Source organism: Opisthorchis viverrini (assembly GCF_000715545.1).
Source record: "Opisthorchis viverrini unplaced genomic scaffold opera_v5_830, whole genome shotgun sequence".
NCBI lineage: Eukaryota > Metazoa > Platyhelminthes > Trematoda > Opisthorchiida > Opisthorchiidae > Opisthorchis > Opisthorchis viverrini.
Window position 1 is genome coordinate 10,520 of NW_008752524.1, and position 14,313 is coordinate 24,832.

Below are 14,313 nucleotides of genomic sequence, written 5' to 3' on the forward strand. Positions count from 1 at the left end.
TTCCTGCGCCTAAACGAGGATGATGCTACATGTTTCAAGGGTAGCGATTTACGACCAGATATACGTATAGGCATATTTCAAGAAATGCCAAACGTATGGTCACCATTCTTGATCTGTAGGATGTTTCTTTTGTTGGAGATCAGTCTGTTGAAGGCACTCATGCTGTATCAAATACTAACGAGTGCTTCGTAGCTTATCTTATGGTGTCCGAACAAAGCGTTATATTTGAAGAACACACCACCTGTGATCAACTTCCATTTTCCATTGCCCGAAACCACTGAACTATTAACATCCACACACTCATTCAAGGCGTGGGGGTGTGATGAACATGATTTACGCTCTATTCACTGCTCTATTTACTTTTCTATTGTTTCAATACTCAAGGTCATGTATATATATATCGCCAATTCGAATACATTCGTATTACTTGTTACGCTGTGCTGTATTCTGGATTTCTAGTTCCTCTGGTTATACCGATATAGGTGCGGAACTTATATGTCACACCGTCTCCCCAGATGACATCAGAACAAATTCGCATTACTTGTCTAAGTGCCCCGGCTGAGCCTTGAAGCCAGTACCAGACTTCTTTGCACTCAAGTTCTAACGCTTCTCAAGTCCACCCCGGAAATCGGTCTATCCATTGTGCTGATTTCCGCGCTATACTACTCATCCTACTGCGTACCCAAAACGCCCACTCTGGAGTAATTGGATAATGATTTTGGACAAGATACATCTGTCTTAAAGTCGGCCCGTCCCGTCCCACGCACATGAACATCGACCGGTTGATGAATCCGATACAACAACATCAGGCTTACAATGTGGTAGCAGAACAACTGCCAAATAGACAATTCCGAAACACTGGTAACCAGTCTGATTGTTTGAGAACCTAAGGCCTTCCCGTTGTTTTCAAAAAACGTATTATCCGTCTTCTGCTTGAACGCGTCTTCTCGAACTTCTCTGGATATACACTGATTATCAGGCAACTGTGAAAAAGGGTGAATAATACCCGCCATAGCCCAATTTTCTAATCAACCAGAAGACAGCGCTGCTAACCGTGCATCATCATGAAGAGAGACTTGCCTTTGGTAGGCTGTGCGGAAGCACGATGACCTAGCTACACCATTGGCACCGGTCGCCTCGTTCGGCCGCCTGCAACTCCCTGATCGGCGACTGCCTCCACATAATGGGCCCTAAGAAGGGGAAACCGGTCGTTGTCTGTCGACGAATTTTCAGCAACCTTATGACTAGCGCACCACAAATATACATGTACCGCCATATCTCGAATATCGTAGCGACTGAACCATGCGGCGGCCTGGTGTAGCAAATTCAGTTGCTTGGAAATATCGCAAACGTGAGATTCATCTGGGTTCTGGGTGTGTCTCTGAAAATGCCAACTTAGTTTGCAAATGAGTGAATATTCGTCAACTCTTGGGTTGTTCGTTCTCGAAGCAAGGACGTCTGCAGAATTAAGCCGTATATTTTTATGTATGTCCCATCTCGTGGCGCTTGACCATAAGCTTCCGTCTCAAGACGGACAAGACAGCACCACAATCGGTGGATTTCCAGCAAATTATGCCAGATTCACTCATACCCAACCGATCGGAGTGACTCTGGGACGTTTTCAATTTCTTGTTTCTTTCAGTTCTTAATTTCCATTTCCATTTAACGAAGCGACGGTAAGCTTCCGTAGCCAACCTATGGGTTTGTGATCGGTCTCGATATGAGGTCTTTGCCCAAACAGGTATGGCCCCAACTAATCCATGACCCAAGACAGTTACTTTACATAATTGCTCAATCGTTAAATGTCTCTGCTCGGCGTTGATCGGTAGACAACTGGCATATTCGGTAACTCGGTTCCTCTGCTTTGGGACTGCGTCGATACGGCGATAACTGGCGTCCGCTGCAACCGTGAACATCTGTGCGACGCCTGGCGGTTTGTGGGTCAACTGCTGTTCCAGTATCGGCGGTTTGATAAGGTCAAGAGCCTCATGTGCTTCTAACACCCGATTCCGCCCGAGCAAGTCCTACAGTGGCGCAGCAACCGTGTTGAAATGCTTGCAAGCCGGCGGTAGTATTCTGCTCACTCAGGTACCCGTGGTAGAGGCCGCTCGGAATTGAGAATATCACAGTTCTTGGTGTTTGCTAGCTTGTCTGGCAGTGAATCAACCGCTCGTGACTAACTTACTTCCCAACAGTGTCAACGAACTCCGAGTTGTCGTTGAATGAACGGACCGTACATCGGGTTGCAGCTTTCCCTCTGGTTGTTCACATTCTGGATTCGTCCTAGCACTCCAGGTGTTTCACGGTGTTGGGCTTACGTTCCAAATTCTGACAACTATCTGTCAAGGCGGAGGACCGGGAGAATAGGGCGCTCACTTTTGCGAACGTTCTATGACAATTTACACGCATGTCTTTTTGTTCGTCTGGGTCACACGCAATATCCGAAGCCTAGATGAGCCATGTTAACCACTTTTCCCACTTTAGATCAACCACGGATACTGCAATAATCTAATCCCTTATTACATGCAAGTGATTGAGTGCGCGGAAATTAATTCTCGTCGGGGACATGTTGAAAATATGGAGGTCAATATTGGAGTTCAGTCTGTTTAAGGCACTCATGCTGTATCAAATACTAACGAGTGCTTCGTAGCTTATCTTATGGTGTCCGAACAAAGCGTTATATTTGAAGAACACACCACCTGTGATCAACTTCCATTTTCCATTGCCCGAAACCACTGAACTATTAACATCCACACACTCATTCAAGGCGTGGGGGTGTGATGAACATGATTTACGCTCTATTCACTGCTCTATTTACTTTTCTATTGTTTCAATACTCAAGGTCATGTATATATATATCGCCAATTCGAATACATTCGTATTACTTGTTACGCTGTGCTGTATTCTGGATTTCTAGTTCCTCTGGTTATACCGATATAGGTGCGGAACTTATATGTCACACCGTCTCCCCAGATGACATCAGAACAAATTCGCATTACTTGTCTAAGTGCCCCGGCTGAGCCTTGAAGCCAGTACCAGACTTCTTTGCACTCAAGTTCTAACGCTTCTCAAGTCCACCCCGGAAATCGGTCTATCCATTGTGCTGATTTCCGCGCTATACTACTCATCCTACTGCGTACCCAAAACGCCCACTCTGGAGTAATTGGATAATGATTTTGGACAAGATACATCTGTCTTAAAGTCGGCCCGTCCCGTCCCACGCACATGAACATCGACCGGTTGATGAATCCGATACAACAACATCAGGCTTACAATGTGGTAGCAGAACAACTGCCAAATAGACAATTCCGAAACACTGGTAACCAGTCTGATTGTTTGAGAACCTAAGGCCTTCCCGAGGACCTCATCTAAATATCCGATGAAGTTTCAAAGGACTGTGAATGAACATATTCAAAGTCGATGTGGCTAAGTTTGATGATGCGCCTCTAGCACGGTTTGAGTGACCACGAGAAACACTGAAAGGCATTGTTTCGGTTTGAGTGACCACGAGAAACACTGAAAATGGGGCATTGTTTCCGTCGACAGATAACACAAAACTGCTCCAACTGTGTCGGCCAACCGGCCTATTCTCGTTCATCCTAACGTGCACTGGTGCGTCAGACATGTGGAGGCGTCTTGATGAGTCCACAAGTCCTGAGAATCCCGACGGTTTTACCTAAATGCTTTCGGTTTTTACCGAATGCTTGATGGAAAAACACAACTCACGCTTCGTGACGATGGCAAAACACGATATGGACCAGCTGGAATACGGTTTATTTTGGCAAAATCACAGAACACGATGTGTGCCCGTTAGGAACAGACGTTGCGGACAGACTCGATGAGCATTTCGGGATTGTACCCGGCTTTGCACAAATCCATTAGATGAGTTGTGTGCTTGGCTACCTCTGGGACCTGAAGACAGAAACATAACAGAATCTCAGCGGGGATGTCAGTCCAAGGATGCAAATGAAATAGTCAGGACGAGTACTACGGGACCAGGACTAGGCACGTCCCACACAGGTTTGCACCAATCCCTAACAATGCNCACCAATCCCTGACAATGCTTCCAATGAAGCAGGAATATTTGTTTACACAAGGTTCACCCAAACTAACACCGACAGAGATCAGCATTCTCAAGACAATGTACCAACCATGATGCTAAAGATTGGGGAAGATTGTGAGTGAGGCACACTGAAGGTCGCGCGGATACTGGGCCCGATATTAGAAAAAAGTTACTTATAAGAGGTGCTGGCGAGTATCCGCACATCTAAATTTCGACTAAGGGAATCGTACTGAAGTGAACTGCTTCATTGCTAGCGGAGAACATGCGAATTTTCTCGAATACGTGGCAGATGAATGAAACTGTGAGAACTCTACGAAACAAAATACCTCTCCCGTTTCGGGGCTCATCAAGTAGACGCATTTTGAACTGGACAGATTTTGACGGATGCTCCATTTTTACATACAAATTTGGTTTCGACAGGGGACAAACGTGTAACCCCAAAGATAGTTCGCTTCAACCAAGTGATCATCCGGAACACATGGCTGATGGGATCTAAGGATGGACGCCTACATGATGAACCCCAATGAAAGAATAGAATTCTGGTCACAAAAGCTATCGAACATGAATGTGGGAAATGTAGGAAAACAGATCGAGACGGTTTTAGGAATTTTAGAATCACTCAGGCAACATGATTTGTTGATAATCCACCAAAGTTATATGAGTTAATCGTCCGTACAGGGAAGTATCTGGGTTCAATTATAATTCTGATCAATTCTAAACAGTGACAGTATTGCAGAACTCCTCCTCTAAGTAAGCGGTGTTGAAGAGCAGAATACCGGTAGTCCAGAGGGTCGAACCACATTAAGTCCCACGGCGCCGCAGCTGGACATCCGTTGAATTTTCAAGCGAACTACTTGCAGGTAGAACTGAATGAGTTTTGTAAAAAAGGTCTCGTTGATTAAAAAAGCGGAATTTGTACCACCGTGCACGGAATCCCCAGAGGTTATCAAAACATTGCAACCGCGATACACACTGAAAGTAAACCGGAGATATTCATATGAACTGACCCGAGAGCATTAGTCATGGGTATAATCTTGGGCTCGTCTTTCTATAGTTTAGTTTTACCGATTGTTCCGGCTTTCTCCACAGCGGCCATCCATTTGTTCGGTAAATTTTCCGCGAAATTGTGCGCTTTAGACTAACAAAACTAACGAGTTCAGGCAGATTGGCTGGCCAGTAATTATTGCATCACGAGATCAACTTGCCTGCTGGATTGTGAAGCAGTGCGCCCGAAATTGATCGAATACTGCCTTGAAACACATGAGCTCATCCCTCTTGGATAAACCCTTTATCGTTGGCTTATGGTGGGTTGTCACATCCACGTCGATGTCGCGAAACATTTCCCCTACGATGTGGTCAAGCTGACAGATGCGAAGAGAATAATTGTGGAAGATTATAGATACACCAAAAAGATTTCTCGCACATCTAAACGAATCACGTTAGATTTATGGGTGGCGTCAAGGAACGACCAATAAAATATTGGACTGATGACTTTTACCTGCTCCTATGTATCCTCCATAACCATTCTTTACCACACAAAGAGACTCTTACCTAAAATGCTATCTATCTATCTATCTATCTATCTATCTATCTATCTATCTATCTATCTATCTATCTATCTATCTATCTATCTATCTATCTATCTATCTATCTATCTATCTATCTATCTATCTATCTATCTATCTATCTATCTATCTATCTATCTATCTATCTATCTATCTATCTATCTATCTATCTATCTATCTATCTATCTATCTATCTATCTATCTATCTATCTATCTATCTATCTATCTATCTATCTATCTATCTATCTATCTATCTATCTATCTATCTATCTATCTATCTATCTATCTATCTATCTATCTATCTATCTATCTATCTATCTATCTATCTATCTATCTATCTATCTATCTATCTATCTATCTATCTATCTATCTATCTATCTATCTATCTATCTATCTATCTATCTATCTATCTATCTATCTATCTATCTATCTATCTATCTATCTATCTATCTATCTATCTATCTATCTATCTATCTATCTATCTATCTATTAATTTAATTATCCAATGCGTATGTGATAACTGTCCCATATGCATTTCAAATTACCGAAAATTGCGCTTAGCACGTACTACCAAATTTCCGTTATTGCGATGCTTCAGTAGATCATAATGACCTTGGAACTTTCCAACTGGGAGACTTTCCATCCTCTGAAACGTACAATAAACAGACAGTTATCGGTCGAGTTTCAACCAAGGGAGGGTGTTTTTCTTACAATCAAGATGCGGCACATCATGAGACCGTAGTTTCCCACCTTATTACTCACGTGCTAGTGTCAAAATATCCTGTAGATCAATAAACATCAGTTCCGAATACGTCCCAGAAATATCAGTGTCCACAGTCATTGATATTCACCGAATCCCTAGTATTATCTTTTGCGATTGCTCGTTCAAATCCAAGGTAGCCAACTACTAACCGGCAACCATGCGGTCAGTCACGAGTGACTGATCAGCCGTGTGATTGACTTTCACTTGGACAGCACACAGCTTCACTTATCGATCAGTCACGGAAATCCACATCACGTGGCCACTTATTTACTGGATCGTCGAGTGTCAACATTTCAGATGAAAGTTCCAGTCATCGTGTAAAACTATTCTTCCTTTGAGCTACTTGTAATTTATTAATATAGAATCGACTTCCTTATACTGTAGCAGACAAACGTATGAAACATTAGACAACCAAAGCTATTGCTTGGTTATTCTAAAGGTGACATTGGCTAGGCTTCGGTATCTAGATGCCTGGACTAGCAACTTTGCCGAACTTCGTCTATGGAACCTAAAGTTCCTAATCACGTATTTTTACCCGTGACCGCCGCCTTTCACAGATAACGATATACAACTCTCATCTCGATAAATACACTGATTTTTATGACAGTTTCACTTTTCACAAGTGACCCAAATGAATATCTCCGTGGAGTTTTATTACTCACCATGTCACCGTATTTCATCACGTGACTTAACAACGTCCTCCTTTTCACCGCCGTGTACTGTTCCTTCAGTGTACGCTTTTTGATGTCATTCTGCGCGCGGGTGAAGAATAATGACAAAGGGGAGCGATGTGAATCAGACAGAACAGCTTACGCAACTTTGGGGGGATCCAGTGTGGGCAAAAGCGTGAAACCACCACTAGAGTTGAGACAACCAAGGTATGGAACGACACGTACCACTGGTAATTTAGTGATCCCTCTGCTGTTCCTGAACACCATACATGCACATACAACATATCTTCTGATCCCCATCATCGTCATCATCATCGGAATCATTATCACCTTCATCCGAATCATCATCGTCATCATCATCATCATCATCATCATCATCATCATCGTCATCATCGTCATCTACATCGAGAGCAACAACAGAGGAAAACAATGATGATTCACTGCCGTACAAGCACTAAAATTATTTGAAGTGGAAAATCAATGGATTGTTGAACGGGAGGGGAAATTGGGGCTAGCCTGGGGCATACACTTGTGCTTCCCCACACATACAAGATCCAGTCAGACAATCTGGATACAAACTGACAGCATGAACGCCACTGCAATATTGGTTCATTTCGACAGATATATTGAGGCGAAGACGTTTAGGAGAGCCACTAGCATCATCATCATCATCATCATCGTTATCATCCTCAGCATCGTAATCACCATCATCAACGTCATCACTGTCAACATCCGTGTTCAACACTGACGCCACCCTGCGTGCATTCAAAATCCATATTAAGCCATATTCGCAAGAGAAGAATCAAAACGGACGAGGAATGGACTTGGTGCTGGCCTACCACAATCATTCCGATGAGCCTACAGCTCCAGTCAATTACCTAGGCGATCTAACCCAAAAATGATAACGAGAACTACAATAACATCGATTCAAGGACATGATTCGCGGCTTCTTTTCAACCAGTAACGGTGGAAATCGGACGTTCTCTATCATAGAGGGCGAATTTTACTGATAGCACCCAGACTTATGTTTGTCACATTCATATCCCTCCGCAAGATCAGAGGCGAACCTGGTTGGGAGGATAGTGAGAAATTTCGGTACATACATAAACGGTTTGAACATTTTGGGGCCACCGGTCGGCCATGGCTACTGAATTGCGATAATTCCTCTTCATGATTGAAAACAAAAATAAAGGGTTCGAAGAATCAACTGGACTACCACTGGCTGCTGAATATTTCCGGACAACCCATCCACAACTGACAGGCATGTCTGCGACACTTTTGCTAAATCTTACCCGTTCCGAATCTGCAATCCATTCATACGAGAATTCGTTCGCCAGACAAACATCGATTTTCGAGTCCACACAAAAAGCAGCGCAGGAATCTTCAACTTCAGTGGCTGAGGTAATCACGTAGACTGCAGGTTTAGGGGTTCAGACAACAGAATATATAGGATGCGTCAATTTTAAGGCTGTGTTGGATGGTGGGGTAAATTATCGACGAACGGATCCTGTGACTCACAGAAATAATGATGATGCAAGACGTCTAGAACTAACACACTACTCAGAAGGTCGCTGACATTTCATTGACAGAACAGAATGATTTTCGTGCTCATTGCGGCGAATCAGGTAGGCGCAATCCTTGACATTTCGTAAAACTTAATCTAGACTTGAACCCAGACTCGGTGGAAGTTGCTAAACACTCTCATAAATGAGACAATTTTTCTGGGATTCTTTGGCTCAGCCCGTCAAAATCAAACAAGTGTGTGAATTTATAATCATTATTTTACGGTAAACTCTCCCGCCCAAAAAGACCACTGTCGTGAACGGTCAAAGGTAGTCTCGCCACAATCATTGGACCTGTTGGTTGATGGGTTGAAGTGTAATTTTTATAAAAGACCCACAATCCATTTATAACTTACAATGAAGTTACCTACTTGGCATTGGTGGTTGCTGCATAGGGCACCAAAATATCACAATGATTTTCTCCACCCATATGAAACTAGTTCAGCAACGAAAGCCATGGAGGCTATCATCGGCTAAACGCTTCTGGAGTAGAGTCATGGGTAATTTCCACACAAAGATCGCGAAGTGAACAAGCATAATCCAAGATTGGAAATTCGTTCTGTATAATCCGTCAACGCCGTTCACAAACCATATATGTGATTGACATTCTGAATGCTATTTCAAAAGATTCATGCAAGAATCAGCTAGAAATATATCCCACTCACTTCCCATATTTGAAGGAAGAACATCCTTAAACATAGAGCCAGATTTGCAAGCCTCCGTGTACAGCACCAATTTGTTGAACTTTTTCTTTGAATGCATGTAGGCGAGGGTATCGTTCAACTCCATGGCATGCAGCTGTCGCAAAATAAGAAGAAAATTTCTCGTGAGCTCGCGATGAGTCACTGAATGAGTCAGTCACCAGTGATGTGGATTCCTTGGTTGAAGATTGAGCCACGTTAGGTCCCGAGTTAGTGCGGGTAAATTAGGCTGTTGGTTGGTCGCTCGTGGCCGAACGGTTACACCTTGCATCTATCAAGCGCACGACTGATTATTCCACATAAGAATGGAATAGTTGTACATTGCCTCTCGGCTTCCCATCACAGACTGGTTTCTCATACATAAACACAAAACTTAGTACTATTAAACATGCGTGCTGTCGCTCCATAGGCGAGAAGCAGTATGTTGTCTTGTCAGGAAGAATTCGGCTGACGCGTTCTTCGGATCATCCACGCCCAACTAGTGACCGTATACGATCAGCTTCTTCGTTTACGATATCTACGTCTGGTCAGCAGTCTGAATTGATCGAACGCAAAATCATGTGGGTCGAACGACCTTAAACTTCGTAAAACAAAACCTATATGAGGGTGTCATTTAAAGCACCTTGACGAGACCTAACAAATTGGAATGCCTCGGAATGCACGCATTAACAATGGTGTCCAGCGTGTTAAATAAGTCAATCTTCAGATGGACGTAAGAAAACCGTAGCTTGTGTTCAATTTTTCGGTTGAGATGTCGAACAGCTCAACTATGAACTTCTTTTTAGAAATATCTGCCAATGTCATTGCACCAACATGTTTACGTAAGCCGCTTCAATCCGTCCACTATTTAGCGTCCGATTACATAACAGCACGCTAAAACCGTGGTTACCAAAATTAACTGAACTTACATATTCTCCCATGAAGGCAATAAGGGAAGTCGAACCATGGCCAGAGAAGAAGATGAACACGTTGTCATCGGGACCGCTGTTAGTAGGAAGAAAGGTTGAGGTGGTCTTGAAGAGGAGCTCATTGGGTGGCGCTGTCGCGCATAGAAAAGCACAACAAAAACCAGCGGCAATTAGAAGCATAGCGAACACGTAGTTCGGAATATTGTTTTGTACACGCTGCTGGATATACTTATTATTTAAATTAACTTCCACTTGTCTGTTACTTGTATGGCCCCATAAATACGGGAATGGAACGTCGATTCTTCACACGTCTGTTGGTTAATACTTGTATCACGGGATGAAGTAGCACTTATGGTTTTGAATGCATGAAAGTCGTTGGAAGCAGTTTTCCACTTAAGCTAGTCTGATCATTTTGTCGTTGGAACAGTCACATCCAGCTCTTTCAGAATCACGCTTTTGTTAGCATGACTACATCTGTTACATAAAATATCTACATAATGCATACACTAATGAGGGAAAATATTATAACCAAGATGAGGCGAACCTTCCGCAGAAACTCACCTTTTCAGCACCTTCTTCTCGTTGGCTTCAAGTGTCTTATCGCCTCTCAGCACTTTCACGAAATTATCCCGTGTGACATCCTAAAACGGATGAAAATGCATGACCAATTATTCCTGTGACAATGGTGTTCCTGACACCCACTCTCTTCCCAGTGACCATCAACTTTCACCCTAAGAAATAACTGAACTCTAGGATCTGGTCGCCATCTTCGTTTCTTTTATTTCCGCGATGGTCGCTGTATGCTGAAAATTGAAGAATTCAATTGTTGGTCGGTTTGCCAAGCATGGCATTGCTCCTCGGGCCTAGTGTTAGTATTTCAGTTGATCATGGACTACGAGGAAGCCCTATCAAGTAGCCCTCATCTCTACCTCAGTGGCTAAGGAATGCAACATACACATACGTGAGAAATAGCCGCTATGTTAAGTGAGTATCATCCATCAGCAGTCAACAGAATCACGGTGGAGCATCTCTTATTTATGATAGTCTTTGGCTGAATGTACTGGCCCGGGATATCACAGGATATTTCCTCGGAGAAAGCCAGTCGGGCACTGTTGATCCTCGTGTACTTTTCATGGTTCTTTTGATAACAACGCTAGCCTACCGGAGAATCCGAAAGCAGAAAGTTGAACTCGGTCATGCGCTGCCCCAGCGTTCTCTATTACCTTATGGCTAGTGTTCGTTCAAGTGGATTGACCATTCTTTAATATAGTAAAACTGATTAATCTGCCCTGTGGTTTTATTCTGTTTTGATCCGCAGTCTCATTTTAATTGCGTCTTGTGTTACACGGTGAACTGATGCGGGAATTTACTTGATTGCTTCGCACCGGAACACGGGCTTACTTTTCCACGGTAGTCAATTACCACATCCCTGTAGACATCTAGGTGATTGTAGTCATTGAACACTTGGCCTTTAAACGGATTTCTGGAATTAAAGAATGAAAACTGGCAGTGGGTCTTTTGAGAGAACTTAACATGTAGGTCGGAAAAGAAGAAATGTAAGGTTCATAAATGCTGCTGAAATTTGGTTCCCGTGCTTCTTTTCGAATACATTTTCCCGAAAATGCGTGCAACCTCTGTCACACTTTCGATTGGGTGTGACTAATAATTCTTTAAGCAGAAATAATTTAGGTAACCTCCAATGATCCCCGTAGAGTGCACGACAGAGAAAATTACAAATTTGTTATGAAAATGTAATCCGTTTCGGTAACTTCACATTCAGAGATTTTCCTCCACTTTGGCCGCTTTAGAAAATGTTTAGCTTTCTAGATTGTCGGCTCACTATTTGTTCCACATCAATAGCCGTTTGATGTGCTAAAACATCTAGATAGCAATGTGATTACGTTCAGTTTACTTACAAATAAAGCGAGGCCATATCATTCTCATCATCATCATCATCATCATCCTGATCATCACCATCATCATCATCATCACCATCATCATCCTGATGATCATCAACCTGATCATCATCATCATCCTCATCGTCATCAGGATTATCGGAACCATCCTGATCATCCTCATCATCATGATCCTCATCAGTATACTCACCATCATCCTGATCATCACCACCATCATTATCATCATCCTGATGATCATTCGAATCGTCGTAATCATCCTGATCATCAATATCATCATCATCAGCAGCAGCAGCATCAATATAACTAAATCGTAATCTAGGGATCAATGTGATTCATTTTAAACTACGCAAACGAGCGCTCAAATATTACATATCATTATCAACATCGTCGTTAAAATGAATACCATCAACATGTGCTGGTTGCATCAGGGTTCTATGGCGTCTACGGTCATGAAAACGCATCAACCAAAGGAAATCTGCTATGACGGCAAAACCACAAGACGTGTTAAATCCAGACAACATTGCGCGCTTCTAGACTTTACTTTTCAACAAATAGCGAAAATTGTACGCAATGTTTACCTGGGATTGTTTGCAATATCGTCGTAGGCGAAGGTAATTATATTTTCCGGTGGAACATTGTTTTTACGCACGACCTGATACGCGTGAAAAACGTCCGCCTGAATCAGAACACAAATAACACGTGAATTTACGACAACAGGCAGAGTGGTGCATGGAGCCTATAGGTGTTCAGAAAAGTGTGTAAGATAATCCATACCTGGTAGAGTATCAGTTCTTCAAACAGCATTCGGAAGCATTATCCCAAGAACGGGAAGCAGGATTCTATTCTGTTAGGGTTGGAGTGGAACAAAGTGCCCAGTTCAGTCAGGCGTCCGAACAACGACCTCCTCACTGAAGCTGTACAATATTGGTATCGTTTGGCTTAGAAAATACGTCCGAATCTGGCGTTCGCGTGTGTGCTATATAAATAGTCACATTGTGGCAAAACTCAGTGGCAGTAAATTATTACCCCACTGGATCTTAGGAATGGATACACACGCATTGATTTTGTGTAACATTTTCAAATACGATTCTCGTAAAACCCCATGCAAGTTGTAGACGAGCGGACGAACGAATTTGACCAACATAGATTTGTTTAGATATGTATATTACAAATACTTGATCTCACCAAGTACTATAGATTTATCCGCTCACATTGTCTAGCGTGGCCATGACAGCCAATGTTGTTGGTACGTCAGTAGTTTTTGCTGAGTTTTCTGATACCAGGTTTATACAGCAGGTCACAGTATGCTACGGGACTTCTGGGCCCGTGGGGGTTCCTCTAATATGATGAAGCTAAATCCATCCAAGCTACCACCTATCCAACGTGAATCGCAGTACCGATTAACGTAATATCTGAAATTATTAGAACCGGAGAATCGACTCCACCCAAAACATAATATCGTTTGCCGACAAGAAAACCCTTTCCTGAAGGATATAGGTGATCATTTGAGACTTAAACCCGTAAAAACCAACGGAAACCTACCTGATGTCGATAATTTTCCCAGGTGTTGGTACCAGCGACCAGGAAAACCCAGTTCTTTGACGGCTGGTTGTTAAATATGGATGACCAATTGTGGACACTGACGCCGTCCAAAAATGCAACGTGATCAATGCAGAACAGGAACGTGACAAGAATCGAACAACGACGCATGATATCCCGGCTTACTTGAAGCTCCTTGTGCCTGGCATTTTATACTGTGCGTTTCCTGTCATTTGAACTTTGCCTAACAAATGTACGAGGATGGTGTGAAAAAAATATCCACCAATTATCTAACACGTATGCGGTACAATGTGTGTGCTAATCGGGTACGGTCAACCATCTTGATCAGCTTGTTCAATGGATGATACATTGGTCAAAGTTTTTTTCAACAATCTATGCATATTGATGATTTGTGGTGTTTTCCAACACAAATGTGGATCATTTGATTAAGCGGATGTGTGCTTCAGAGAGTACTGAGCAGCTAACTGAGTCTGCAAACTGGTTTCACCTAGCGGCTGGATTATGAGTAGCTTTACTGAAAACTTTGATCCATGGGGACATTGAAACAATGTTTAATACTAAAAGGTCATAGTGGAACTGTGTATTCGGCACATTTAAGTTTTCA

At 42.7% G+C, this 14,313-nt stretch overlaps 1 protein-coding gene across 1 annotated transcript; it reads right to left on the minus strand.

The window, feature by feature from the left end:
- Positions 1-3,810: 3,810 nt before the first annotated feature.
- On the minus strand, positions 3,811-13,859 carry T265_12097 (hypothetical protein; the record flags this gene model as incomplete). The annotated part of the gene is made up of 11 exons (XM_009179069.1): positions 3,811-3,912; positions 5,311-5,424; positions 6,197-6,274; positions 7,054-7,143; positions 8,355-8,476; positions 9,290-9,422; positions 10,234-10,309; positions 10,795-10,874; positions 11,635-11,716; positions 12,728-12,885; positions 13,692-13,859. The coding sequence occupies 11 exons, from the start codon at positions 13,857-13,859 to the stop codon at positions 3,811-3,813; spliced, it is 1,203 nt and encodes a 400-aa protein (XP_009177333.1).
- Between the last annotated feature and the right edge of the window lie 454 nt (positions 13,860-14,313).